The sequence below is a fragment of the Oryctolagus cuniculus genome, chromosome 7 (genome assembly GCF_051225735.1).
Source record: "Oryctolagus cuniculus isolate XC-2025 breed Fujian yellow rabbit chromosome 7, ASM5122573v1, whole genome shotgun sequence".
Classification (NCBI taxonomy): domain Eukaryota; kingdom Metazoa; phylum Chordata; class Mammalia; order Lagomorpha; family Leporidae; genus Oryctolagus; species Oryctolagus cuniculus.
Window position 1 is genome coordinate 47,385,428 of NC_142873.1, and position 24,271 is coordinate 47,409,698.

Here is a 24,271-nt window from a genome sequence, read left to right on the forward strand (position 1 = left end):
CGGAGGTGGAGCTGTGGCGTTGCTCACTCAGTCTGCCGCCGCCCCTGGCCTGGCCTAACGGTGCCTGTCTGGCCTTTGTCTTCCTCCTCAAGCCTGAGGCGCTCTCAGGAACTGTCTTGTGCATCGCTGTCCCACCTGCACCTCCCGCAGAGCCTGACTCAGAGCAGAAGCACGAGAAGCGTTTGCTGAGTGAGTGCGTGCAGGAATGAGCGGACACGCAGGGAGCTGAGGAAGAGGTCTCTACAGAGCAGTTTTTGCATTTGCAGGAGGCAATAACTTCTGGCAGAACCCGCTGAAATGGTGGGTGTGGGGCCCAGCATTGTAGCCCAGCAGGTTAAGCCACTGCCTACACTGCTGTCATCCCACAGCAGCCCACGCAAGCCCCGGCTGCTCCACTTCTGATCCAGTTCCCTGCTAATGCGCCTGGGAAGGCAGCGGAAGAGGACCCAAGGCTTGGACTCCTGCCTCCCATGTGGGAGACCTGGATGGAGTTCCAGGCTCCTGGCTTCACCTTGGCCCAGCTCCAGCCATTGTGACCATTTGGGGAGTGAAGCAGCAGACGATCTCGTTCACTTCCCAACTCTCCTCCCCCACCATCATTCTGCCTTCCAAATAAATAATTTTAAAAAATATAGTGGATGTGACAATGCTTTTTTTTTTTTTTTTTTTTTTTTTTTTTTTTTTTTTTACAGGCAGAGTGGACAGTGAGAGAGAGAGAGACAGAGAGAAAGGTCTTCCTTTGCCGTTGGTTTACCCTCCAATGGCCGCCACGGCCAGCGTGCTGATCCGATGGAAGGAGCCTGGTGCTTCTCCTGGTCTCCCATGGGGTGCAGGGCCCAAGGACTTCGGCCATCCTCCACTGCACTCCCTGGCCACAGCAGAGAGCTGGCCCGGAAGAGGGGCAACCAGGACAGAATCCAGCACCCCGACCGGGACTAGAACCCAGTGTGCCGGCGCCGCAAGGTGGAGGATTAGCCTACTGAGCCGCGGCGCCGGCCTGTGACAATGCTTTGTACACTGGAAAGAACTAAACCTCCCAGTCCATTCCCGTGCAGTGGACACAGGTCTTCAGCAACCATACTTGTCCATTTTTCAAAAATATATTTTTGATTGATCTTATTTTTATTTGAAAGGCATAGAAACAGAGACAGACAGACAGACAGACAGAGGTCCTTCATCCACTAGGTTACTCCTTAAATACCCTCAACAGCCAAGGGCTGGGATGGGTCAAGCCAAAGCCAGGAGTGCAGAATTCAAATTGGGTCTTCCATAGGGGTAGCAGGAATTCAAGTACTTGAGCCAGGATACGAGGAGGTGCATCAAGGGGAAGCTGGTACTGAGGCAGAGTGGGGACTCGAACCTAGGCACCCCAGTAAGGGATGTGGGCGTCCAAGGAGCATCTTAAACGCGCCACCAAATGCCTACTTCTTTCATTTTCTGGGACAAAGACCACAAACCATGGATCCATGTGCTGGGCATATACAAATTTTCTAAATTCTAAGTCATTCTTTCCCAGCTATGTAGCGAATGGAGGGTCACTGAAATCACAGTTGGTCCCAGAGCACCTCAATATAATATTTTAAATATCTTTTCTTCAAATTTTATTTTATTTATTTATTTTTTTTGACAGGCAGAGTGGACAGTGAGAGAGAGAGACAGAGAGAAAGGTCTTCCTTTTGCCGTTGGTTCACCCTCCAATGGCCGCTGCGGCCTGCACACCGCGCTGATCCGATGGCAGGAGCCAGGTGCTTCTCCTGGTCTCCCATGGGGTGCAGGGCCCAAGCACCTGGGCCATCCTCCACTGCACTCCCTGGCCACAGCAGAGAGCTGACCTGGAAGAGGGGCAACCGGGACAGAATCTGACACTCCAACAGGGACTAGAACCCAGTGTGCCGGCGCCGCAGGCAGAGGATTAGCCTATTGAGCCGCGGCATCGGCCTCTTCAAATTTTAGAAAATATTTTGAGGATCTAGGGGCTGGCACTGGTGTAGTAGGTTAAGCCGCCATCTATGTCCCACATGGGCACCGGATCCCATCCCAGCTGCTCTGCTTTCAATCCAGCTCCCTGCTGATGTGCCTGGGAAAGCAGTAGAAGATGGCCTAAGTGCTTGGGCCCCTGCACCCGCATGGGAGACTTGGAGGAAGCTCCTGGCTCCTGGATTTGGCCTGGTTCAGCCCTGGCTGTTGTCGCCATTTGGGGAGTGAACCAACAGATGGGAAGATTTCTCTCTCTCTCTCTCTCTCTTTCTCTCTCTCTCTCTGTTGTGTGTGTGTGTAACTCTGACTTTCAAATAATCAAATAATAAATATAAAAAAATATTTGGAAGATCTGGCATCATGATACAGAGGGTTAAGCTGCTGCTTGCGACACCTGCATCCCATATTAGAGCTATGGTTTGAGCCCCAACCACTCCACTTCTCCTCCTCCTCCTCCTTTTTAGATTTATTTTATTTATTTGAAAGAGTTACAACAGAGAGAAGTAGAGACAGGAGAGAAGTCCTCCATCTGTGGGTTCATTCCCCAAATGACCTCAACTGCCGGAACTGCGCTGGTCCAAAGCCAGGAGCCAGGAGCTTCTTCCGGGTCTCCCATGTGGGTACAGGGGCGCAAGCACTTAGGCCATCTTTTTTTTTTTTTTTTTTTTTTTTTTTTTTTTTTTTTTTACAGGCAGAGTGGACAGTGAGAGAGAGAGAGAGAGAGAGAGAGAGAGAGAAAGGTCTTCCTTAGCCGTTGGTTCACCCTCCAATGGCCACCGCGGCCAGTGCGCTGTGGCTGGCGCACCGCGCTAATCCAAAGCCAGGAGCCAGGTGCTTCCCCTGGTCTCCCATGGGGTGCAGGGCCCAAGCACTTGGGCCATCCTCCACTGCACTCCCGGGCCATAGCAGAGAGCTGGCCTGGAAGAGAGGCAACCGTGACAGAATCTGGTGCCCCGACTGGGACTAGAACCCGGTGTGTCGGCGCCGCAAGGCGGAGGATTAGCCTATTGAGCCACGGCGCCGGTCTTTAGGCCATCTTCTACTGCTGTCCCAGGCCATAGCAGAGCGCTGGATGGGAAAAGCAGCACCCGGGACTGGAACCGGCACTCATTTGGGCTGGCAGCGCTGTAGGCCAGGGCTTTAACCTGCTGCGCCACAGCACTGGCCCCTACTCCACTTCTCATCCATCTCCCTGCTGATGTACCAGGGAAGGCAGAAGAAGATGACCCAAGTACTTGGGCCCCTGCCAACCCATGTGGGAGACCCAGATGGAACTTATGACTGCTGGCTTCAGCCTGGTCCAGCCCTGGCTGTTGGGGTCATCTGAAGAGTGAACTAGCAGATGGAACATCCCTCTCTCTCTCTCCTCTTCAAATAAATAAATAGATCTTAAAAATGTTTTGACATTCTGAAAAACTTCAAATACATTTAAAAATAAACAGAGAAGTATAATGAACCTCAGGTAATCACCAGCCACCTTCAACAATGACCAAGTTAAGATTATTGGGGCCAGTGCTGTGGCGTAGCGGGTGAAGTCGCCACCTGCAGTGCCAGCATCCCATATGGGCACGAGTTTGAGTCCCGGCTGCTCCACTTCTGATCCAGCTCTCTGCTATGGCCTGGGAAAGCAGTAGAAGATGGCCCAGGTCCTTGGGCTCCTGCACCCACGTGGGAGACCCAGAAGCTTACTGGGGCAGTAAAGACCACGGCATACAACAATGTGTGCGGTTGAACAACACCTCCTATCCCTCCTCCTTTACACCCCAGACTAAATCTCTTAGCTGCAGAAAATCTTTATGACCCACACTCATCTGGAATAACCATTTTCTTGCTTAACTCTTAGAACTTCTACTATTTATACCACTCAAGGGGCACTTAATTGCAAACTCTATATAGCACCTGTCTTTCCCTATGTTTGCTCCGCTAGATTGTGAACTTTACTAGGGCGTGGCTCAACTGTGGGAGCGCATGGATCTATCATCAGACTCAGAGGTGAAGCGCAAGTTGGCTCTCTTATTAGCAATATGATCTCAAAAGTTTCTTAATTCTCCTAAGCTTCAGTTTCTTCATCTGGCACATGGAGACAACAGCAGGAACCTCCTGAGGTTTTCACGAGAAGGAAATAAGAAATGCAGATGTGCCTGGCACCAGGCAGGGCACCCAGTGCTGCACTGCCCCGCCCCCTCCAGGAGCCAGGGCCTAACCAGGCAGACGACCCTTGCTCTAACACAGGATTGCCTCAGCTGAAGGGAGTGCCTCTCCCGAGGTCCCACTCATGTGAACTGCACCCAATGACTAATGTGACATGGTTGTATAAAAGGCCAGTCCCTCTTGCCTCAGTTCAGAATATAATGATTAAAAATGCAGATTAGGAGCAGGTGTTTGGTCCAACGGTTAAGACACCACTTGGGATGCACATCCCATATCAGAGTCCCTGGGTTCAAGTCCCAGTTCTGCTTATGATCCAGCTTATTGCCAATGCACACCGTAGGAGGCAGTGTGTGATGGCCCAAGCACTTGGGTTCTTCTCACCCAAGTGGGAGATCGGGGACAACTTCCAGGCTCCTAGCGTTGGCTTGGCCTAGTCCCAGCTGTTGAAGGCAGTTGGGTAGTGAATTAGCAAATGGGAGATCTCTTTCTGTCTCTCTTCCTTTCAAATAAGTAAAATATTTAAATTACTGTACCCAGTATATCTCTGAGAACATTTGACTGAATCCCAGAGCGACTTTCAGGCTCAGTCATGGGACCTATTAGAAAAGTTCATTCTGGACTACTCTGCTGTATTTCCAGCTGCAATCATTTGTATTGCATAACATTTGTTCTCTTAAGGCCAGCATTATGGTGCTACAGATAAAGCTGCTGCCTGCAATACCAGCAACCCATATGGCAGCCAGTTCAAGTCCTGGCTGCTCCACTTCCCATCCAGCTCCCTGCTAATGTGCCTGGGAAAACTCAAATCCTTGGGCCTCTGCCACCCACGTGGGAGACCCAGATGGAATTCCAGGCTCCTGGCTTCAGCCTAGCCCAGCCCTGGTCATTGCAGCCATTTGGGGAAGTAACTAAAGGTTGAACTCTCTCTCTCTCTCTCTCTCTCTGTAACTTTGCCTTTCAAATAAATAAATAATTGTTATTTTTTTCAGTGTTCTCTCAGGATAGGAAGTTACCTTTCTCTGATAGGTCTAAGGTGTAGAGAGCACTAACTCTCCCATCAGTGTTCCCGACAATCCCTCATGCTTTTGTTTCAGCGTGATAGTCTCAAACTCGTTTGTCAGATTGCTCTGATTTCTGTCTCCTTACCCAAAATAGCCTTGTATTTTATTCATAGTTTAATTCCATTCCATTCTCAGGAAGACTAGAAGAAAAGTACTGGTGAAAATAGGATGTTAGGGTATAAAATTAAATCTGAAGGAAAATATGATTTTTATTTTTTAAAAGATTTATTTATTTATTTGAAAGTCAGAGTTACACAGAGAGAGGATATGGAGAGAGGGAGAGAAAGAGAAAGAGAGGTCTTCTATCCGCTGGTTCACTTCCCAATTGGCTGCAATGGCTGGAGCTGCGCTGATCCAAAGCCAGGAGCCAGGAGCTTTCTCTGGGTACCCCACGCAGGCGCATGGGCCCAAGAGCTTGGGCCATCTTCTACTGCTTTCCCAGGCCACAGCAGAGAACTGGATCAAAAGTGTAGCAGCCGAGACTTGAACCAGCACTCATATGGGATGCTGGCACTGCAAGCGGAGGCTTTACCCGCTATGCCACAGCGCCAGCCCTGGAAAATATGATTTTTAAAAATAATTTTTTAAAAAGCTGTGTGTAGGCCGGCGCCGTGGCTCAATAGGCTAATCTAGCGGCGCCGGCACACCCGGTTCTAGTCCCGGTCGGGGCGCCGGATAAAAAAAAAAAAAAGATAAAAAAGCTGTGTGTGTGTGTGTGTGTGTGTGTGTGTGTAGCACAGTGGTTAAGACGCTGCTTGGGAAACCTTCATCCCCCATTGCAGTGCCTGGGTTTTGAGTCCCACATGTACTCTACATTCCAGCTTCCTGGGAGGCAGCAGGCAATGACTCAAGTACGTGGGTCTCTGCCACTCATGTGGGAGACCCAGACTGAATTCAGGGCTTCCGGCTTGGGACTGGCCCAGCCCCAGCTGTTGCAGCAGATGGGGAGTGAACCAGTTGATGGGTGATCTCTGTCTCTCTCTTCCTTCCTTTAAAATAATAAATACATAAATTTTTTTAAAAGCCATATAAGGGGACGGCGCTGCGGTGTAGCCAGTTCAAGTCCTGGCTGCTTCACTTCGATCCAGCTCTCTGCTGTGGCCAGGGAAAGCAGTAGAAGATGCCCCAAGTGCTTAGGCCTCTGCACCTGCATGGGAGACCCGAAAGAAGCTCCTGGCTCCTGGCTCCGGATGGGCTCAGCTTCAGCCATTGCAGCCATTTTGAAAGTGAACCAGCAGATGGAAGATTTCTCCCTCTCTTTCTCTCTCTTTCTTTCTCTCTCTCTCTGCCTCTCCCTCTCTGTAACTCTTTCGATGTAAATACAAAAACTTGAATATATATATATATAAATTAGAGTAAAAATGAAAAGAAATATGCAGTGAGTACAAATAAGTGATTTTTTTTTTTTTGACAGGCAGAGTGGACAGTGAGAGAGAGAGACAGAGAGAGAAAGGTCTTCCTTTTGCCGTTGGTTCACCCTCCAATGGCCGCCGCTGCAGCCGGCGCACCGCGCTGATCCGATGGCAGGAGCCAGGATCCAGGTGCTTTTCCTGGTCTCCCATGGGGTGCAGGGCCCAAGCACCTGGGCCATCCTCCACTGCACTCCCTGGCCATAGCAGAGAGTTGGCCTGGAAGAGGGGCAACCGGGACAGAATCCGGCGCCCCGACCGGGACTAGAACCCGGTGTGCCGGCGCCGCAAGGTGGAGGATTAGCCTATTGAGCCACGGCGCCGGCCCAAATAAGTGATTTTTATGTCTTTCTCTACAAGAAAGGTAGTCTATCTTACACTTAAAAAAAAAAAAAAAGATTTATTTGAGTCCAGCACTGTGGTGTAGCAGATGAAGCCACTGCCTCCAGTGCCCGCATCTCATATGGGTGCCTGTTCAAGTCACAGCTGCTCCATTTCTGATCCAGCTCTCTGCTGTGGCCTGGGAAAACAGTGGAAGATGGCCCAAGTCCTTGGGCCCCTGTATCGCAAGGAAGACCTGGTTGAATCTTCTGGCTCCTGGCTTCGGATTGGCTCAGCTCCAGCCATTGCAGCCATCTGGGGTGTGAACCAGCAGATGGAAGATTCTCTCTCTCTCTCTGCCCCTGCCTTTTAAAAAAAAGATTTATGTATTTATTGGAAAGGAAGAGGCAGAGAGAGAGAGAGAGAGAGAGAGAGAGAGAGAGAAGATCTTTATTTTTCTTTTTAAGATTTATTTATTTTACTTGAAAGCCAGAGTTACACAGAGAGAGAAGGAGAGGCAGACAGAGAGAGAGAGAGAGAGGTCTTCCATCTGCTGGTTCACTCTCCAATTGGCCGCAACGGCTGGAGCTGTGCTGATCCGAAGCAAGGAGCCAGGAGCTTCAACTGGGTCTCCCTCGTAGGTGCAGGGGCCCAAGGGCTTGGGCCTTCTTCTACTGTTTTCCCAGGCCATAGCAGAGAGCTGGATCGGAAGTGGAGCAGCCAGGACTCGAACAGGCCCACATGGGATGCCGGCACTGCAGGTGGTGGCCTCACCTGCTGCGCCATAGCACTGGCCCCAGGAGATCTTTCATTTACTGGTTCACTCCCAAAATGGTTGTATTAGTTAAGGCTGGGCCAGGCTGAAGCCAGGAGGCAGGAACTTCATCCAAGCACTTGGGCCATCCTCCACTGCTTTCCCAGGCGTATTAGTAGGGAGCTGGGTTGGAAGCAGAGCAATTGAGGCTATAAAATGAGCACTCCGATATGGGATACCAATGTCCAAGTGTTGGCTTTAACCGACTGCACCACCACACTAGCACTTATTTTACACTTTGCAACATTCATAAAAACAAAATCTGAGCCGGCGCTGCGGCTCACTAGGCTAATCCTCTGCCTGCGGCGCTGGCACACCGGGTTCTAGTCCTGGTCGGGGCGCCGGATTCTGTCCCGGTTGCCCCTCTTCCAGGCCAGCTCTCTGCTGTGGCCAGGAAGTGCAGTGGAGGATGGCCCAAGTGCTTGGGCCCTGCACCCCATGGGAGACCAGGAGAAGTATTTCTGTCTGTTACTCTTTCAAGTAAATAAATATTTTTTTTAAAATTTAAAGATGTGAATTTCACACGTCTCACAGTTTCATAAAATGATTTTCTTTTTTCTTTCTTCATTTATTTGAAAGGCAGAGTGGTGGTGGTGGGGGCTCTTCTGTCCATAGGTTCACTCCTCAAATGTCCCTAACAGCTGGACTGGGCCAAAGCTGGGATCCAGGAACTCCCTCTGGATCTCCCATATGGGCAGCAGGGATCCAAGGACCCGAATCAGTCCCAGTTGCCACACATACTAGCAGGAAACTGAATTGGAAAGGGAGGCAGAACTTGGTTGATCCCAGGTGTGTGCATCAGGCACTGGCTTAGCCTGCAGCGTCACAATGCCAGTAGCCACACAACTATTTTCTATAAAGCTCAAAAACAAGCAAAACTAAACACATCCTGGCCAGGAACAGGTATGTGAGCAAATTATGAAAGTGAAAAGCAGGGCCGGCGCCGCAGCTCACTAGGCTAATCCTCCGCCTTGCAGCGCCGGCACACCGGGTTCTAGTCCTGGTCGGGGCGCCGGATTCTGTCCCGGTTGCCCCTCTTCCAGGCCAGCTCTCTGCTGTGGCCCGGGAGTGCAGTGGACGATGGCCCAAGTGCTTGGGCCCTGCACCCCGTGGGAGACCAGGAGAAGCACCTGGCTCCTGCCATCGGATCAGCGCGGTGCGCCGGCCGTGGCGGCCATTGGAGGGTGAACCAACGGCAAAGGAAGACCTTTCTCTCTGTCTCTCTCTCTCTCACTGTCCACTCTGCCTGTCAAAAAAAAAAAAAAAAATGTGAAAAGCAGAAATGATAAATGTAAAATTCAGAAAGGCTACCTCTGAGGACAGGACACAACAGGTAGGTTCAGCCAGGCACACCCAGATACAGTCAGCCCTGTGTCCTCAGGTGAGGAAGGCCTGCAGGGGCTCAACCAACCATCAGAGGAAAACAGGAAAAAAAACCTGAGTCCGTACTGAACACGTAGACTTCTTTTCCTCATCTAAATAACATAACAACTATTCACACAGTACTTGCGTGCATTAGCTATTATAAATAATCTAGATGACTTAAGGCATATGCAGGGGGTGTGTGTGTAGGTTATATGCAAACATGACAACACTTCATAGAAGGAACCTGAACATCCCGAAACTGACTGCCTATGGAAACCAAGGACAATGGCATACAGCAAGGCATCAGTGATAATTCTGGCTCTTAAACTGAAAGGTTTCATGGATGTTCATTTTGCTGTTATACTTCTTGTCTATATATGTTTTGCTTGCATATGTCAAGTATTAATCACTTTTTTAATATAATAAGGGAGACAATAGACAAGGGGAAGCATTACGTGAATTTTGCACCCTACTCTCTAACCTACAAGAAAAACTTCCTTTAAGCTTGGTGCTTCAGGAAGATAAACCAAGTGTTCTTGTTTTTTAAGATTTTATTTATTTCTTTGAGAGGCGGCACGGGAGACAGCAGTCAGTCTTTCATCTGCTGGTGCATTCCCCAAATGGCCACAATGGCCAGAGCTGGGCTGACCTGAAGCCAGGAGCCAGGAGCTTCCTCCAGGTCTCCCACATGGGTGCAGGGACCCAAGCACCTGGGCTATCCTTTACTGCCTTCCCATAGCAATCATAGCAGAGCTGGATAGGAAGTAGAGTAGCTGGGACTCGAAATGGCTCCCATATGGGATGCCAGTGCTACAGGCAGAGGCTTAGCACACTACACCACAGTACCAGCCTATCTTGTTTTAAAAACATTTATTTATTTATTTATTTGAAAGTCAGAGATTGGGCCAAGGATGGGGAGAGGGGGAGATTCTATCCACTGGTTTACTTCCTAGATGGCCATAAAGGCCAGGGTTGGGCCAAGCTGAACCAAGAGATCCTTCCAGGTCTCCTACATAGGTGTAAGAGTCCAAACACTTGCGCCATCTTCTGTTGCTGCTCCCCGGTCATTAGCAGGGAGCTTGATTGGAAGTGGAGCAGCCAGGTCTTGAACCGGCGTCCATATGGGATACCTGTATTGCCGGCAGCAGCTTTACCCGCTCCACCACAACCCTGGGCCCAAGATGCACCATGGTCTGCAGTTTCAGACCCCACTTGTAAAAGTCAGGCCCAGGCCGGCACTGCGGCTCACTAGGCTAATCCTCTGCCTGCGGCGCTGGCACACCGGGTTCTAGTCCTGGTCTGGGCGCCGGATTCTGTCCCGGTTGCCCCTCTTCCAAGGCCAGCTCTCTGCTGTGGCCCGGGAGGGCAGTGGAGGATGGCCCAAGTGCTTGGGCCCTGCACCCCATGGGAGACCAGGAGAAGCACCTGGCTCCTGGCTTTGGATCAGCGTGGTGCGCCAGCCACAGCGCACTGGCCGCGGTGGCCATTGGAGGGTGAACCAACGGCAAAGGGAAGACCTTTCTCTCTCTCTCTCTCACTATCCACTTTGTCAAAAAAAAAAAAAAAAAAAAAAAAAAAATCTTACAAAAAAAAAAAAAAAAAGTCAGGCCTAAAGGATTCCTGGTGTTTAGGGCCCTCATCTTTGCCCATTTTCCCATCTTCCTCTCCTGCCCCAGAGGTCTGAGCAAGTCAATTGCTCAAAGAGACCTGCGCCTGCATCAGTACATCCTGTTCCTGTGACTGGAGACATTCTCTTCTCTTCTGCACCTGCTGACGACCTCGCACCCTCTAGAGCGCTCACTGGTTCCCCCAGGATCCTCCCGACGCTGCCAGTCTGGCTCTTTCTGCTCACTGTCCCCACAGTGCTTTGTTCCCACCTCTCTCCTTCTCTTTTTTTAAAATATATTTTCATCTATTTGAGAGACAGTGACAGAGAGGGAGGTATCTTCCATATACTGGTTCACTTCCCAAATGCTCGCAAGTCAGAACTCCATCCAGGTCTCCCTGTGGGTGGTCAGAGCCAAGCCCTTGAGCCATTATCTGCTGCCTCCCAGACACCTTAGCAGGGAGCTGGACTGGAAGCGCTAAAGAGCCAGGACTCAAACTGGCAGTCCAATATGGGTCCCAACCCAAGCAGGGGCTGACCTGCTGCGTCCCTGCTCCCCCACCACACCCCCACCAACTGTATCCGCAGAATTGTTCCATACACTCTGTGGTCTTCCCCAGATCCCAAGGGCCAGCGTGGCTTTCAACTTCCTTCTGGGGCCCCAGGCCCAACACAAAGCAGGCTCTGAGCAAAGTTTTCCTCGGTGAGAAAGTGAGGCTGTGCACTCTCCCTTCTTAACTCAAAGTTACCACTATTTGACGCAAAAAAGAAAAAATTTACCAAGCTTTATTTAGGGTGTAATGGTTACAGACGTCTCCCTAGCCCTACATCCCACGTCCCAGGCAGTCGGCCACCCCTGCCCTCAGTCTCACTTCTTGTCCTCCTCCTTCTTGTCTTTCTTGCCATCCTTGGTGGCCTGGGAGGCCAGGGAGCCCATGGCATTTCGAATGGCTTCGTTGTTGGGATCCACACCAGGAAGGTTCTCTAGAACACTCTGAAGGAACTCGGGGTCCTGCATCACGTCGTAATCATCCTCCTCCTGAAAAGAAGGCAGTGATGGCTCGGGACAGGGCAGGGGCAGGCGGGGGCAGGGGACAGCAGCACGCTCCCGCCTCAGCCCTGCTTCCTCCTGTCGATGAGGCCCGGGGCACCGCTGGCCAAGAGAAGCAAAGCACATGGCAGGAAAGCACTCAGTGCCATCACACGAGGTGGGCACGAATGCAAATGCCGGCTTGCTACTGTGCAAGCAGAGAAGTCGGAGAGCTTTGCTAACGGAGCTCAGTGGGAAAAACAGATGCCTGCGGTCCCACAGCCCGGCTCCTTTGTCTTTTTTCCCAGACCCTCTTTCCACCCTCCTGGGAAGATGATGACCCAGAGACCTGTCCGGAGTCCTCCCGTCAGCAAGGACGGAGAATCTGGAAGACCGGGGCACTTCTGCAACTGACTAGCAGCGCACCGTGGCCTCAGCAAGGTTTACACGTGTTGCCTTCTGCTCCTCAAAGTTCTCATCTACGAAACCCTGGAGGAGGAACGGTCCTCACCCGAGAGGCCTGAGGACCTGAACACACGGGGGTCCCGCACCGGTCAGGGCCGGCGCTCACCTTGGCTGGCTCCGATGTGTCCATGGCTGAGCTGGCATCGATGTCTGCTGACTCTGCCTGGCCAAACTCTGAGGACGAGAGAGCAGCCTGCTCAGTGGCGCTTCCCGACCCCGGCCACAGCACCGCCCCGGCGCCCTGCTCACCGGCGCCCTGCAGGGACATCTGCATGGCGTAGGCGATCTGCTCTTCCTCGGTCATGCTGCTCAGGTCGGGGAGCCCGGAGCGGCTGAACTCCTGCTGGCTGATGGTCATCTTCAGCAGGGCGTCGTCCGAATCTAGGCAGGGAAGAGGCGCTGAATGGACCTGGGGCTGCATCCCGCCGACCCGCTACAAAGCCACCGCTCCAGGCCGGCCCTCCGCCCCTCCTCCTCTCCCCGCCACCCCTACACCACACTCTGCAGGGTCTCCCCCCGGCTCCCGCTCTTGAGCACCCTCAGGCCAGGGACGTCAGATTCCACCTCTTTCACCTTCAGCCCCCGCTGTGGGAATCCCAGCCTCAGCGGCGGAGGCTGCCGCGGCCCGCCGTGCCTCCTCCTCCTGCCGCTGCCGCTGCTCTTCCATAGAGACCCGCAGAGCCTGGAGAAGGGCAGGACAAAGTCCGATTTTCCCCCAGCCTCGCTCCTGCTGGGGGCTGGCGGGGGGGGGGGGGGCAGCTGAGGGCAGAAAGGGCGCACAGGGGGGCAGCTTCTGCACGTGGGAAAAGCTGCAGGGCTAACAGGTGGTGTGGCCTGGGGTCTGATCAGGAGATGGGAACACGGAAGAGTCCAACAGAGACGAGACAGAACGACGGGAGGGGGTAGTGCGAGTGGGGGCACTGGGGAAGGACCAAGGGTGACGGCAGTGTTTGGGGCTGCAGCACTAGGGGGTGCTGGTCTGTAGGGGGGCTCCAGCTGGGGTCGACCCTGGCTCACCAGGGCCAGCTCAGGATCGGCACTGGGATCCACTCCAAACTCGAAGTCACTGGCACCAAGACCCAGCATGGCGCCACCTTCACCAGCCAGAATCGGGGAGCTGATGAGGGCATCAGCCAAGCTGGGCCCGGGGGGCACTGTCACCAGGTGGGAGCCAGTTCCATCTTTGCCGTTCAGGGTGTTTACAAAGGCTGTCAGCTTTTCTGTGTTCACTTCCTGGGGAGGGAAGAACACAGGACGCCCTCTGAGGCCTCGCCCCGCACTTTCTGCTCGCCCACAGCTACTCCCCCCCAGGGCAGCACTCCTTAGGCTAAGGGCTATCTGGTTTGTAACCACCAAGTCAAGCCAACGGCCCCTCAAGGCCCTACTCACCTCTTCCCCAAAATTGATGATGTCAACATTTACTTTCTCCTTCTTGAGGCGTTTAGCGAGTTTCACCAGCTGGGAAGAAGGAGAGAGATCAAGAAATCTGTTCCATGCTGGGCAGGGAAGCACTGCCTCATCAAAGCACGCAGAAACATGGGGACCGCCCCGAAGTTCCCCGGCAGAAACGCAGGTCCTCCACGTCCACTTCCCCCCAGACCGCTGAGTCTAGCGCGTCTGCCAGGCTGGGCTGCAGGCTGGCAGAGCTCGCCCCCACGCACGGGCGGCTCCCCCTTGGACTCACATCCTTTTCGTTGTCCTCCACAGGGCTCCCCACGAAGGCGATGATGCGCATCTTGTGATTCTTGCCCTGTCGGTGCTTCAGAGCCAGCTTGTGAAGGAAGAGGAAGCTCTGAGTCAGCCCAAGCTCTCGCCCAGCTCTTTCCTGTGTCACTCTGGGCCCTGTTCTCTTACCGTCTCAATGCACTCCAAGTCGACCTTCGTGCTCACACAAGACCCAGCCGCCACCCACTCCCACCCTGCCTGCTGTGCCTCTCTGCGGGTGGGGTGGTGGGGTGCCTCAGGGCCAGAGACTTTCTCCTCCAGCGTCTCCATGATGCTGGCACGCACACCACCACGTCCTTCCCAACCCAAGTTAGCTTTGTCTCGGCCCTCCCTCTCCCCCTGCTCTGGTTCTAGCTGAAGAGTCTCGGGGAGAAATGAGTGATGTTGGAAGAACTCAGAGCAGGGAGGAAGCATCGAGGGGACCCGTCAGGACTCACGTGGGCCACGCGGATGCCAGTGCAGAAGGTGATCTTGCCCTTGGGCTGCACAGTATGGAGCTTGGAGAGGATGCGGCCGGTGTCGGGGGTGAGCGTGGTCAGCACTTCACAGTCACTAGGATGTGGGCAAAGTGCTTCAGGGGGATGCAGCTACCTCCAAACTGTGGCTGACTTAGGTTTCGTTTTTTCAGTTTTATTTATTTATTTGAAAGGCAGGCAGACCTCCCATTTGCTGGTTCACTCCCCAAGGGCCAACCACAGCAGGGCTGGGCCAGACCAAAACTAGGAGCCAGGAGCTCAAACCCAGTCTCCCACACGGGTGGCGGGGACCCAACAACTTGAGCCATCACCTGCTGCCTCCTAGGGGGTGCATTAGCAGGGAGCTGGAACGGACAGCAGACCTGGGACCTGAGCTGACGCACGCTGATGGGGATGCCAGTGTCCCAAGCAGCATCCTAACCACTGCACCAAAGGCCACACCCTGGCTTACCCTTTCCTTAGAAACCCTGGAAGGAACTAATCTCTGTTCTCCTTAACCAAACACCTGTGCTTAGTGGACCCCAGCTACAGAAGAGCTACGTGACTTTAGGAATCCTGTGCTCCACCTCCAAGTGTTGTCCCCAGCTCCTCTTCTCTCTCTCAGGGCTGCTTTCTATCTTTCCAGACCATCTTCTACCTGATTGTGCACAAACGCCCAGAGAGGTTCTCACATGAGGATCGGCAGTTCCTAAAACAAATCATTTCAGGGGTAACAAGATGTGCGGATCAGGGGCTATCATCCAAAATCACGTTTCCCGGACTTTGTGATACACTGGGGCGTAGCGAGTAAGCTGCCACTCAGGACACACGCCCACATCAGAGTGCATGCCCTGTGTCCTGGCTACTCTGTTCCCCATCCAGCTTCCTGCTAATACCCCTGAAAGGCAGCAGATGTAGATCCAAGTGCTTGAGTCCCTGCCACCCACTCGGGAGACACGGATAGAGTTCCTGGCATTTGAGGAGTGAACCAGTAGATGGAAGATCGTTCTGTCTTGTCTTCTATCACTCCGCCTTTCAAATAAATAAATCTTTACAGACATACATATCTTGTTGTACGTACTTTCCTGCGAAATTTCATCCTGAGATTTAGCTTTCTAACTATATGAAATTCGAGTCACTACTAAAAACAAGCGTTATTTATACTGACTAGTGAAGGACGTTCTTAGGAAAGTGATGGGCAAAAGCAGTTTCAGGGACTCTGTGAAAGGTGAGCCACTTCCTGGTGGGACAGGCAACTCGTAACAGCGGGTCACCCGTGGGAAAACCACTGCCCACCCCCCACCTCCTCCGTCCCACGTACTTGGCCAGCGTGATGAGGCCCACGTTGTTCTCAGGGTTGCTGCGGGTCTTTGAGTGACACACTATGTTGACGGCGTCCTGCTGGGCCTGCAGCCGGGTGGGCAGGAAGTCCCCATTCCGCATATACTCACTGTTGTCCACGCTGTCAGATTAGGGGAGGAGGAAAGAGAAGAGTTACAGGCGTCTGAGATCTCCACTCCACCCCTCACAGCGGCAGTTTTCAGACTTTGGGGAACTTACAATCACAGCAGTTTCTTTTCTTTCTTTCTTTTTCTTTCTTTCTTTCTTTTTTTTTTTTTTTTTTAGATTTATGTATTTATTTGAAAGTCAGAGTTATACAGGAAGAGAAGGAGAGGCAGAGAGAGAGAGGATAGAGGTCTTCCATCCACTGGTTCACTCCTCAATTGGCTGCAATGGCCGATTTGCACCGATCCGAAGCCAGGATCCAGGAGCTTCTGCTAGGTCTCCCACGTGGGTGCAGGGGCCCAAGGACTTAGGCCATCTTCTACTGCTTTCCCAGACCATAGCAGAGAGCTGGATCGGAAGTGGAGCAGCTGGGACTCAAACTGGTGCCCATATGGGATGCTGGCACTGCAGGCAGCAGCTTTACCCACTATGCCACAGTTCCGGCCCCTGCAGTTTTTCTTTAAATAAAACACAGACCAAGCTTTACCAGGCATGTGACTCAAAATGACCAGAGGAGGGAAAATTTTTTAAAATTTCCACAAATCATTCTGATCAGATTTGGTCTACTGATATCCCACGTGCACTTTCTTATAAGCTGTGTTTATTAAGTGTAAGGAAGCTTAATAAGTTTAATAAGGCAAGGATGCACATTCCATGGGGAACATTCCAAATGTGGGGAATGAAGAAAGTAATTTAAAACACTTCTATAGGGATGGGTATTTGGCCCAGTGGTTAAGAGGCCAGTTAGGGGGCTGCGTTGTGGTGCAGTGGGTTAAGCTGCCGCCTGTGACAGGTATCCCATGAGTGCCGGCTGGGGTTCCAGTTGCTCAGTTTCTGATACAGCTTCCTGCTAATGCACCTGGGAAAGCAACGGAAGATGGCCCAAGTGCTTGGACCCCTGCAACCCATGTGGAGACCCAGAGGGAGTTCCAGGCTACTGATTTCGGCTTAGACCACACCTGGCCATTAGAGCCATTTGGGGATTGAACCAGCAATGGAAGATAGAGCAATCAATCTTCATCTCTTTCTCTAACTCTGCCTTCCAAATAAAATACATAAACTTTTTTTTTTAAAGGTTTATTTGAAAAGCAGATTTATGGGGAGAGAGAAGGAGATACAGAAAGAGATCTTCCATTCACTGGTTCACTCTTGAAATGGTCACACAGCCAGGACTGGGCCAGGCAAAGCCAGGAGCCAGGAGCCAGGAGCTTCATTCCGGTCTCCCACATGAGTGCCAGGGCCCAAGCACTCTGCTGCTTTCCCAGACACATTAGCAGGGAGCTAGGCCCAAAGTGGAGCAGCTGAGACTCAAATCGGTACCCATACGGGATGTGGGCACTGCAGGTGGCAGCTCAACCTGCCACACCACCATCTCCAATCAATTATATATCTAAAATATATATCTAATATATATATATATATATATATATATATATATATATATATATGTAAAAGGCCCATATCCCGAATTGGAATGTCTGGGTTCAATGCTCGCCTCTGGCTCCTGACTCCCGCTTCCAGCTAACGCAGACCCTGGGAATCTTTAGCAGTAGGACTGAAATGCAGAAGTGAGGTTTCATGGACTTGGGGTCTCACCTCTTCTATGCAACCTCTCTCACTGTAAAAGAATCCAGACAGCATGAAGTACAGGCTATTGCTCCCCACAGACCAGAGGAAGGCAGGTTAAGCGAAGCGGCTGTGTAAGCCCTGCGGATGACGCCCAAGGTCCCTGGGAGCTCCGATCGTCAATGACTGTTCCCACGCTCATGGAAGAGGCAGAGACCTGGACGAGCCGCCTCCTCTCTACCAGCAGGTAAACACAGGTTAGACGGGGCGGGCAGCTGGCCCGGCGAAGACAGACGCACCCCACTCTGGAACACCGCAGTTCAAGTCCCGGCCCTGCTCACAATTCCAGCTCCCTTCTCATGCTCACTCTGGGAGACAGCAGGTGATGATTCAAGTACTGGGGTCCCTGCCACTCACAGGGGGGAGACGCATTAAGTTTCCAGTGCCCAGCTTCAGCCTGCCCCAGCCCTGGCCATAGCGGGCATCTGTGGAGTGAGCCAGTGGACAGAAGCTGTTTCTGGTCTCTGTCTATCCACCAGTCTGTCTGTCTCTGCTTCTCAAAAAAAAAAGAAAACGAGCTTAGGGTTTTCTTCTTTAGTGTGTTTTGTCTAGCAATAAATACAAATCAAAAACAGTACAGAGGTAATTAAGAAGCTCCTGGAAAATAAACAGAAAAGGGAATACAGGGTAGTATCCAAACCCTTATTCTATTTACTAATTCTACGATCCTAAATTGCTTAATTTTTCCAAGGTTCAGCTGCCTCATCTGTAGAACATAAACAGACTCCAGGGTTGCTGTGAAGAGTAAATGCACAGTACTGACATTTAGTAAGCATGGAGCGGACTAGTTTTTATAGAAGCTCAGTCAGAAACCTCACACACTCTGTGTAAAGGAGGTCAAGGGCCAACTCTCTGACTATGCAATCTATCATCTTCCCCACACAGTGTACCCAAATATCCTCCCAGCAGGGAAGAAACTGCCTCTAGCTTCAAATAGAGCAGCCAGTCCAACCACAGAAAACCAGAGACTTTGAGCACAGCCCAGAGAGAATCACCACGAAGTATAAGGATTGTGGGAGAGATCAGCAGGTGGATAGAGCGGGGACAAAATATCAGAGTAAAAAAGGGGGCCTGAGGGGCTGCCTTTGTGGTGTGGGTTAAGCCACGGCTGCCACGCTGAGTGCTAGTTGGAGTTCTGGCTGTTCTACTTCTGGTCCAGCTCCCTGCTAATACACCTAGGAAGGCAACAGAAGATGGCCCAACTGCTTGGATCCTTGCCATCCCTGTGGGAGATCTGGATGGAGTTCTTGGCTCCTGGCTTCCTGCTGGCCCAGCCTGAGCCGTTGCGGCCATTTGGGGAGTGAAGCACCAGATGGAAGATCTGTCTCTCTCTTTGCCTGCCTTTTAATAAGTAAATAAACCTTCAAAAACAGTGGGGGTGGGGAGCAGCCACTGCTGGCCATGTCACCATCCCATACTGGAGTACCACTTCCAGTCCTGGCTAATTTGCTTCAATCCAGCTCCCTGCTAATGCACCTGGGAAAGCATCGGAAGATGGCTCAAGTGCGTGGCCCGTGCACCCACGTGGGAGACCTGGATGGAGTTCCTGCCTTCTGGCTTAGGCTAGAACTAGCTACAGCCGAGGCAGCCATTTGGGGAGTGTATCCGTGGATGGAAGATCAACCTCTCTGATTTTCCTTCTCTCTTTCTCTGTAGCGCTGCCTTTCAAATAAAGAAAGAAAAAAATTCTTTAAGAAAAAAAACGGGGTGGGGGCAGGTAAGAACAGGGAGATGTGACAGGGAATCAGGCAACTGTCCCACTTTTTCACATCAGAACCACTGGGGGGCAGTGTTGGCACTGGCAAAGACAGATCCCTTGCTTCCCACACTTCAAAGAGCTGGTGGAAGGCAGATGTTTGGCGCAGCTGTTAAGAGGCTGCGTGGGATGGCTACATTCCATGTTGAAGAGCCCGGGTTTGAGTCTAGCTCTGCCTTCTGCCTCTTGCTAACGCACCATCAGAGAGCAAGCAGGCAACAGCTCCAGCGTCGGGGCTCCTGCCACCCTGTGGGAGACTCAGACCGAGTTCTGGGCTGCCGACTTCAGCCTGGCCCAGACCCAGATGCTGCAGGCATCTGAGAAGTGAACCAGCAGGTGGGACATCTGTATCTCTATCTCTTTTCTTTCTTCTTAAAGATGAATTTACTCGCCGGCGCCACGGCTCACTAGGCTAATCCTCCACCTTGCAGCGCCGGCACACCGGGTTCTAGTCCCGGTCGGGGCGCCGGATTCTGTCCCGGTTGCCCCTCTTCCAGGCCAGCTCTCTGCTGTGGCCAGGGAGTGCGGTGGAGGATGGCCCAGGTGCTTGGGCCCTGCACCCCATGGGAGACCAGGAAAAGCACCTGGCTCCTGGCTCCTGCCATCGGATCAGCGCAGTGCGCCGGCCACAGCGCGCCGGCCATGGCGGCCATTGGAGGGTGAACCAACGGCAAAGGAAGACCTTTCTCTCTGTCTCTCTCACTGTCCATTCTGCCTGTCAAAAAAAAAAAAAAGATGAATTTACTTATCAATCTACCAAGCTATTTGAAAGGCAGAGCAAGAGAGAGAGGAGAGACACAGAGACAGATCTTCATCCACTGACTCACTCCCAGCTGAAGCCAGGAGCCAGGAATTCCATACTGCTCTCCCACATGGGCGGCAGGGGCACAGCCACTCAGGCCATCTTCCCCATCTTTCCAGTGCCTTAGCAGGAAGCTGGAAGCCGGTTTGGAAGAACAGCCAGGACTCAAAACGGAACTTTCTTTTTTTTTTTTTTTTTTTGACAGGCAGAGTGGACAGTGAGAGAGAGAGACAGGGAGAAAGGTCTTCCTTTTGCCGTTGGTTCACCCTCCAATGGCTGCCGCAGGTGGCGCGCTGCGGCTGGCACACAGCGCTGATCCGATGGCAGGAGCCAGGTACTTCTCCTGGTCTCCCATGGGGTGCAGGGCCCAAGCACCTGGGCCATCCTCCACTGCACTCCCTGGCCACAGCAGAGAGCTGGCCTGGAAGAGGGGCAACCAGGACAGAATCCGGTGCCCCAACCGGGACTAGAACCGGGTGTGCCAGCGCCGCAAGGCGGAGGATTAGCCCAGTGAGCCGCGGCGCCGGCCAAAACGGAACTTTCATACCTGCTGTACAACGCTGCTCCCCACCCCCATCTCTTCCTGTTGCTCTGCCTTTCAAATAGATAAAAATAATGAATAAACATTTTACAATATTTTTAAGGGACCGGTGTTGTAGCACAGCAGGTAAACTGCCACCCAGGATGCCAGCATCCCATATGGGAGCTGGTTCGAGTCCCAGCTGCTCCACTTCTGATCCAGCTCCCTGCTAACGTGCCTGAGGAAAAGTGGAAGACGGCCCAAGTGCTTGGGTCCCTTTCAGGCCTGAGGGAAACCCAGCTGGAGTTCCAGGCTCCTGGCTTTGGCCTGGCCCAGCCCCAGCTGTTGCAGTCATTTAGGGAGTGAATCAGAGGATAGAAAACCTCTGTCTCTCTTTCTCTCCCTCTCTCTGTAACTGCCTTTCAAATCAATCAATCAAAAAAATTGTTTGAGGTGTCATTTTCTAAATCGTCATTTATCTACTTATTTATTTAATTTATTTGAAGGACAGATCTCCCACCTGCTGGTCCACTCCCCAAATACCCACAAAAGCCAGGACTGGGCCAGGCCAAAGCCAAGAACCAGAAACTCTCCTGTGCGTGGCAGAGGCCCAAGTACCGGAGCCATCACCTGCTGCCTCCCAGGCTGTGCACATCAGCACGAAGCGACCAGGACTTAAACCCAGGCACTCCTGGGGTGTGGGAGTCCCAAGTGAAGTCTCAGATGCCACACCACACGCCCGCCCTTAAATACCACTTGAATTCAGCTCTGTCTCCACCACCCGTAGGACTTTGTCAATATTCCTCTAAACAGAGGTGCCGGACAGAGTTCAAGCTCCTCGGCTTGGCATTCATGATCTTCAACTGAGCTCATCTAAGTTTCCAAAAAAATAAAAAATAACGGAAAAACCTTTGAATCACACTATCTACTTCCCATTCACTAACATGTTACCTGTCTGCACTTCAGCGACTCTGTAGGTGCCCGTCCCCCTACCCCTTCTCATCATGTCTAAGGCCCCGCGTACTTATCTTAGGGATCCCCTAAGTTCCATGGTAACTAACACTCACACAGTGCTCCAGTTTAGAGACCATGACGCATGTTTTATCAGCTATGCTATAGGACAGGTAGATGTCACTCTTGTTCCAATTTTATAGAAAAAAAAAGTGAGAGATTTCAAGTCCTGGCTTCTCCACTTCCTATCCCGCTTGGGCCCTTGCACCCCCATGGGAGACCTGGAAGAAGCTCCTGGCTCCTGGCTTCAGATCAGCCCAGCTCCAGCTGTTGCAGCCATCTGGGGAGTGAACCAGTAGATTGAAGACCCTTCCCTCCCACCTCTCTGAACTCTGCCTTTCAAATAAATTTTAAAAAATAATAAAATAAATCCTTAAAAAAAGAAAACAGGTTTTTGTGTTTTTCCAAATTCTGTTCTCTTTCTATTAAGACATGCTTGCTTCCAGAGGTTGCCAGAATTAGCAAACAAAAACACAGGATTCCCACTTAAATCTGAGTTTCACATAAACAAGCTTTTTAGTATACATATACATTCACAGTCCTTTTTTATACAAAAAGTTATTGCTGGGGCCGGCGCTTGGTGTAGCAGGTAAAGCTGCTGTCTGCGATGCCAGTTCGAGTTCTGACTGCTCCACTTCAGATCCAGCTCCCTGCTAATGGCCTGGGAAAGGCAGCAGAGGAGTACCTGGGCCCCTGCCACCCACGTGAGAGACCTGGCTCCTGGCCTCGGCCTGGCTCACCCTGGTTGTTGCAGCCATTTGGGGAGTGAACCAGCAGATGGATGACCTCTCTCTCTCTCCTGCTTCCTCTCTCTCTCTCTAACTCTGCCTTTCAAATAAATAAACAAATCTTTTAAAAAAAGGAATAAGGCTCTCAGGTATGTCCCACCCAACTCACGACTTCTGCTGGGTTCATGTGCTACTCTGCATTCGCACCTAGAAGGAACCCTGGAATTGCTGCACACGTGCATGGTCTCCGTTTCTAAGTAGACTCTTACTAGCTGCTCAGCCTAGGGCTGGGACTGAAGAAAGCTGGTCTCTGGTTAAGAGCCTTTATTTCAGGTAGCCCGGGGGTTACATCTTGTCTCCATCACTTAAGCTGCAGGATTTCGGGCAAGTCACGCAAAATCGCTGAGCCTCAGTATCCTTCCAAAATGCAGGTGTATTTACCTCCAAGTGACGCTGTGAGGCTTAAGCGACATAAAGTAAACAACCAAAAATGCCTGGCGCATAGGAAGCAATCTACAAACGGAGACGATACAAGGAAGGCAGGGGAGCCAGAGCTGAGGCAACTGACAATCTCTCCTCCAATACCCACTATTTTGAGAGGAGGGCAGGAAGACAGAAGTCTGAGAAGCAGGACTCCAGTGAACAACAGACCTGGGGCTGGCCTACAGAGGACGACGCGGGAGTAGAGAGAGGCAGCAGGGCCCCGCTGGTCCGGCTTGGAGCGGGTTCCCGGGCCTGTCCTCTCTCGGCCCAGGGATGACTCAGGAAGTCCACAGAACTCCCTCCCTCCGAGCTTCGGGCTGCATCCCGTCCATCAGTCCCCCGCCCCGACCCCAGGCCCGCCGGCCTCGGTGCAACACGCGCTCCCAGCACACCCAGACCCAGACCCGTCCCTACGGGTCCCGAGGTAGCTCCTCACCAAACCATAGTGCTTTCCAACACCATCTTGCCACCTTCCTCCCTCCCCGACCGGCTCGCCGACTGTGTAACAACAGCTCCTCCAATTGGACCTACGCTCGTCACCAATCACAGATCTCGGCGCTTCGAGCTAGTTCCGCCTCCAACCCCCATTGCCTTCTGGGAGTTGTAGGCGCAGCCAAAATAAAAGCGACGTTGCCGTAGGCGGGGCAGGGATGGAGACGGTTACCGCGGCAACCCTAGGACAAGGGCCCCGCCTCCACCTTCCTTGCACTTTCGGTTCCCAGGGTGGGGGCGTCACCGCTGGAAGGATCTCAGGGAAGCTGTGGATATGTCTTTATTTTTCTTTTTAAAAATTTTTTTTTTTAATTTAAAGGCAGAGTTACAGAGAGGCAGAAGTAGAGAGAGTGGTCTTCCATATGCTGGTTCACTCCCCAATTGGCTGCAACAGGCCGGAGCTGAGCCGATCTGAGCCAGGAGCCAGGAGCCAGGAGCCAGGAATCAGGAGCCTCTTCCGGGTCTCCCGTACGGGTGCAGGGGCCCAAGGACTAGGGCCATCTTCCACTGCTTTCCCAGGTCACAGCAGAGAACTGGATACGAAGTGGAGCAGCTGGGACTCCAACAGGTGCTCTGCAGGCCCTGGCTTCACCTGCTACGCCACAGCGCCAACCCCAGGTGGATGTCTGTTCCAGCATCGCCATTTAAAAAAAGTGACAGGAGGGGCTGGCGCTGTGGCGCAGCGGGTTAAAGCTCCTGGCCTGAGGCGCTGGCATCCCATATGGGCGCCAGTTCTAGTCCCGGCTGCTCCTCTTCCGATCCAGCTCTCTGCTATGGCCTGGGAAAGCAGTAGAAGATGACCCAAGTCCTTGGGCCCCTGTACCCACATGGGAGGCCAGGAAGAAGCACCTGGCACCTGGCTTCGGATCAGCTCAGCTCCAGCCTTTGCGGCCATCTGGGGAGTGAACCATCGGATGGAAGACCTCTCTCTCTGTTTCTAGCTCTCTCTGTAACTCTTTCAAATAAAT

The 24,271-nt window shown here is 52.3% G+C and overlaps 1 protein-coding gene across 6 annotated transcripts; it reads right to left on the bottom strand.

Moving 5' to 3' along the window:
- Positions 1-11,473: 11,473 nt before the first annotated feature.
- Positions 11,474-23,311, bottom strand: PSMD4 (proteasome 26S subunit ubiquitin receptor, non-ATPase 4). Of its 6 annotated transcripts, none has more exons than XR_011390019.2 (11): positions 23,248-23,311; positions 15,701-15,841; positions 14,362-14,476; positions 13,884-13,970; positions 13,589-13,657; positions 13,217-13,432; positions 12,773-12,881; positions 12,449-12,580; positions 12,306-12,373; positions 12,084-12,223; positions 11,474-11,743 (listed from the first exon to the last, which is right to left on the bottom strand). XR_011390019.2 is itself a non-coding variant. In XM_008264030.5 (10 exons), exons 1-10 carry the CDS (start codon positions 23,271-23,273, stop codon positions 11,573-11,575), a joined length of 1,134 nt encoding a protein of 377 aa, XP_008262252.1. In that variant the 5' UTR covers positions 23,274-23,311; the 3' UTR covers positions 11,474-11,572.
- Between the last annotated feature and the right edge of the window lie 960 nt (positions 23,312-24,271).

Coding starts and splice junctions, on each gene's coding strand:
- PSMD4 (XM_008264030.5), bottom strand. CDS start 23,273: ATGGTGTTGGAAAGCACTATGGTTTG. Junction 13,658..13,883: donor TGGAGGACAACGAAAAGGAT/GTGAGTCCAAGG, acceptor CCTTCTTCCCAG/CTGGTGAAACTCGCTAAACG. Junction 11,744..12,305: donor ACACATCGGAGCCAGCCAAG/GTGAGCGCCGGC, acceptor CCTTCTTTTCAG/GAGGAGGATGATTACGACGT.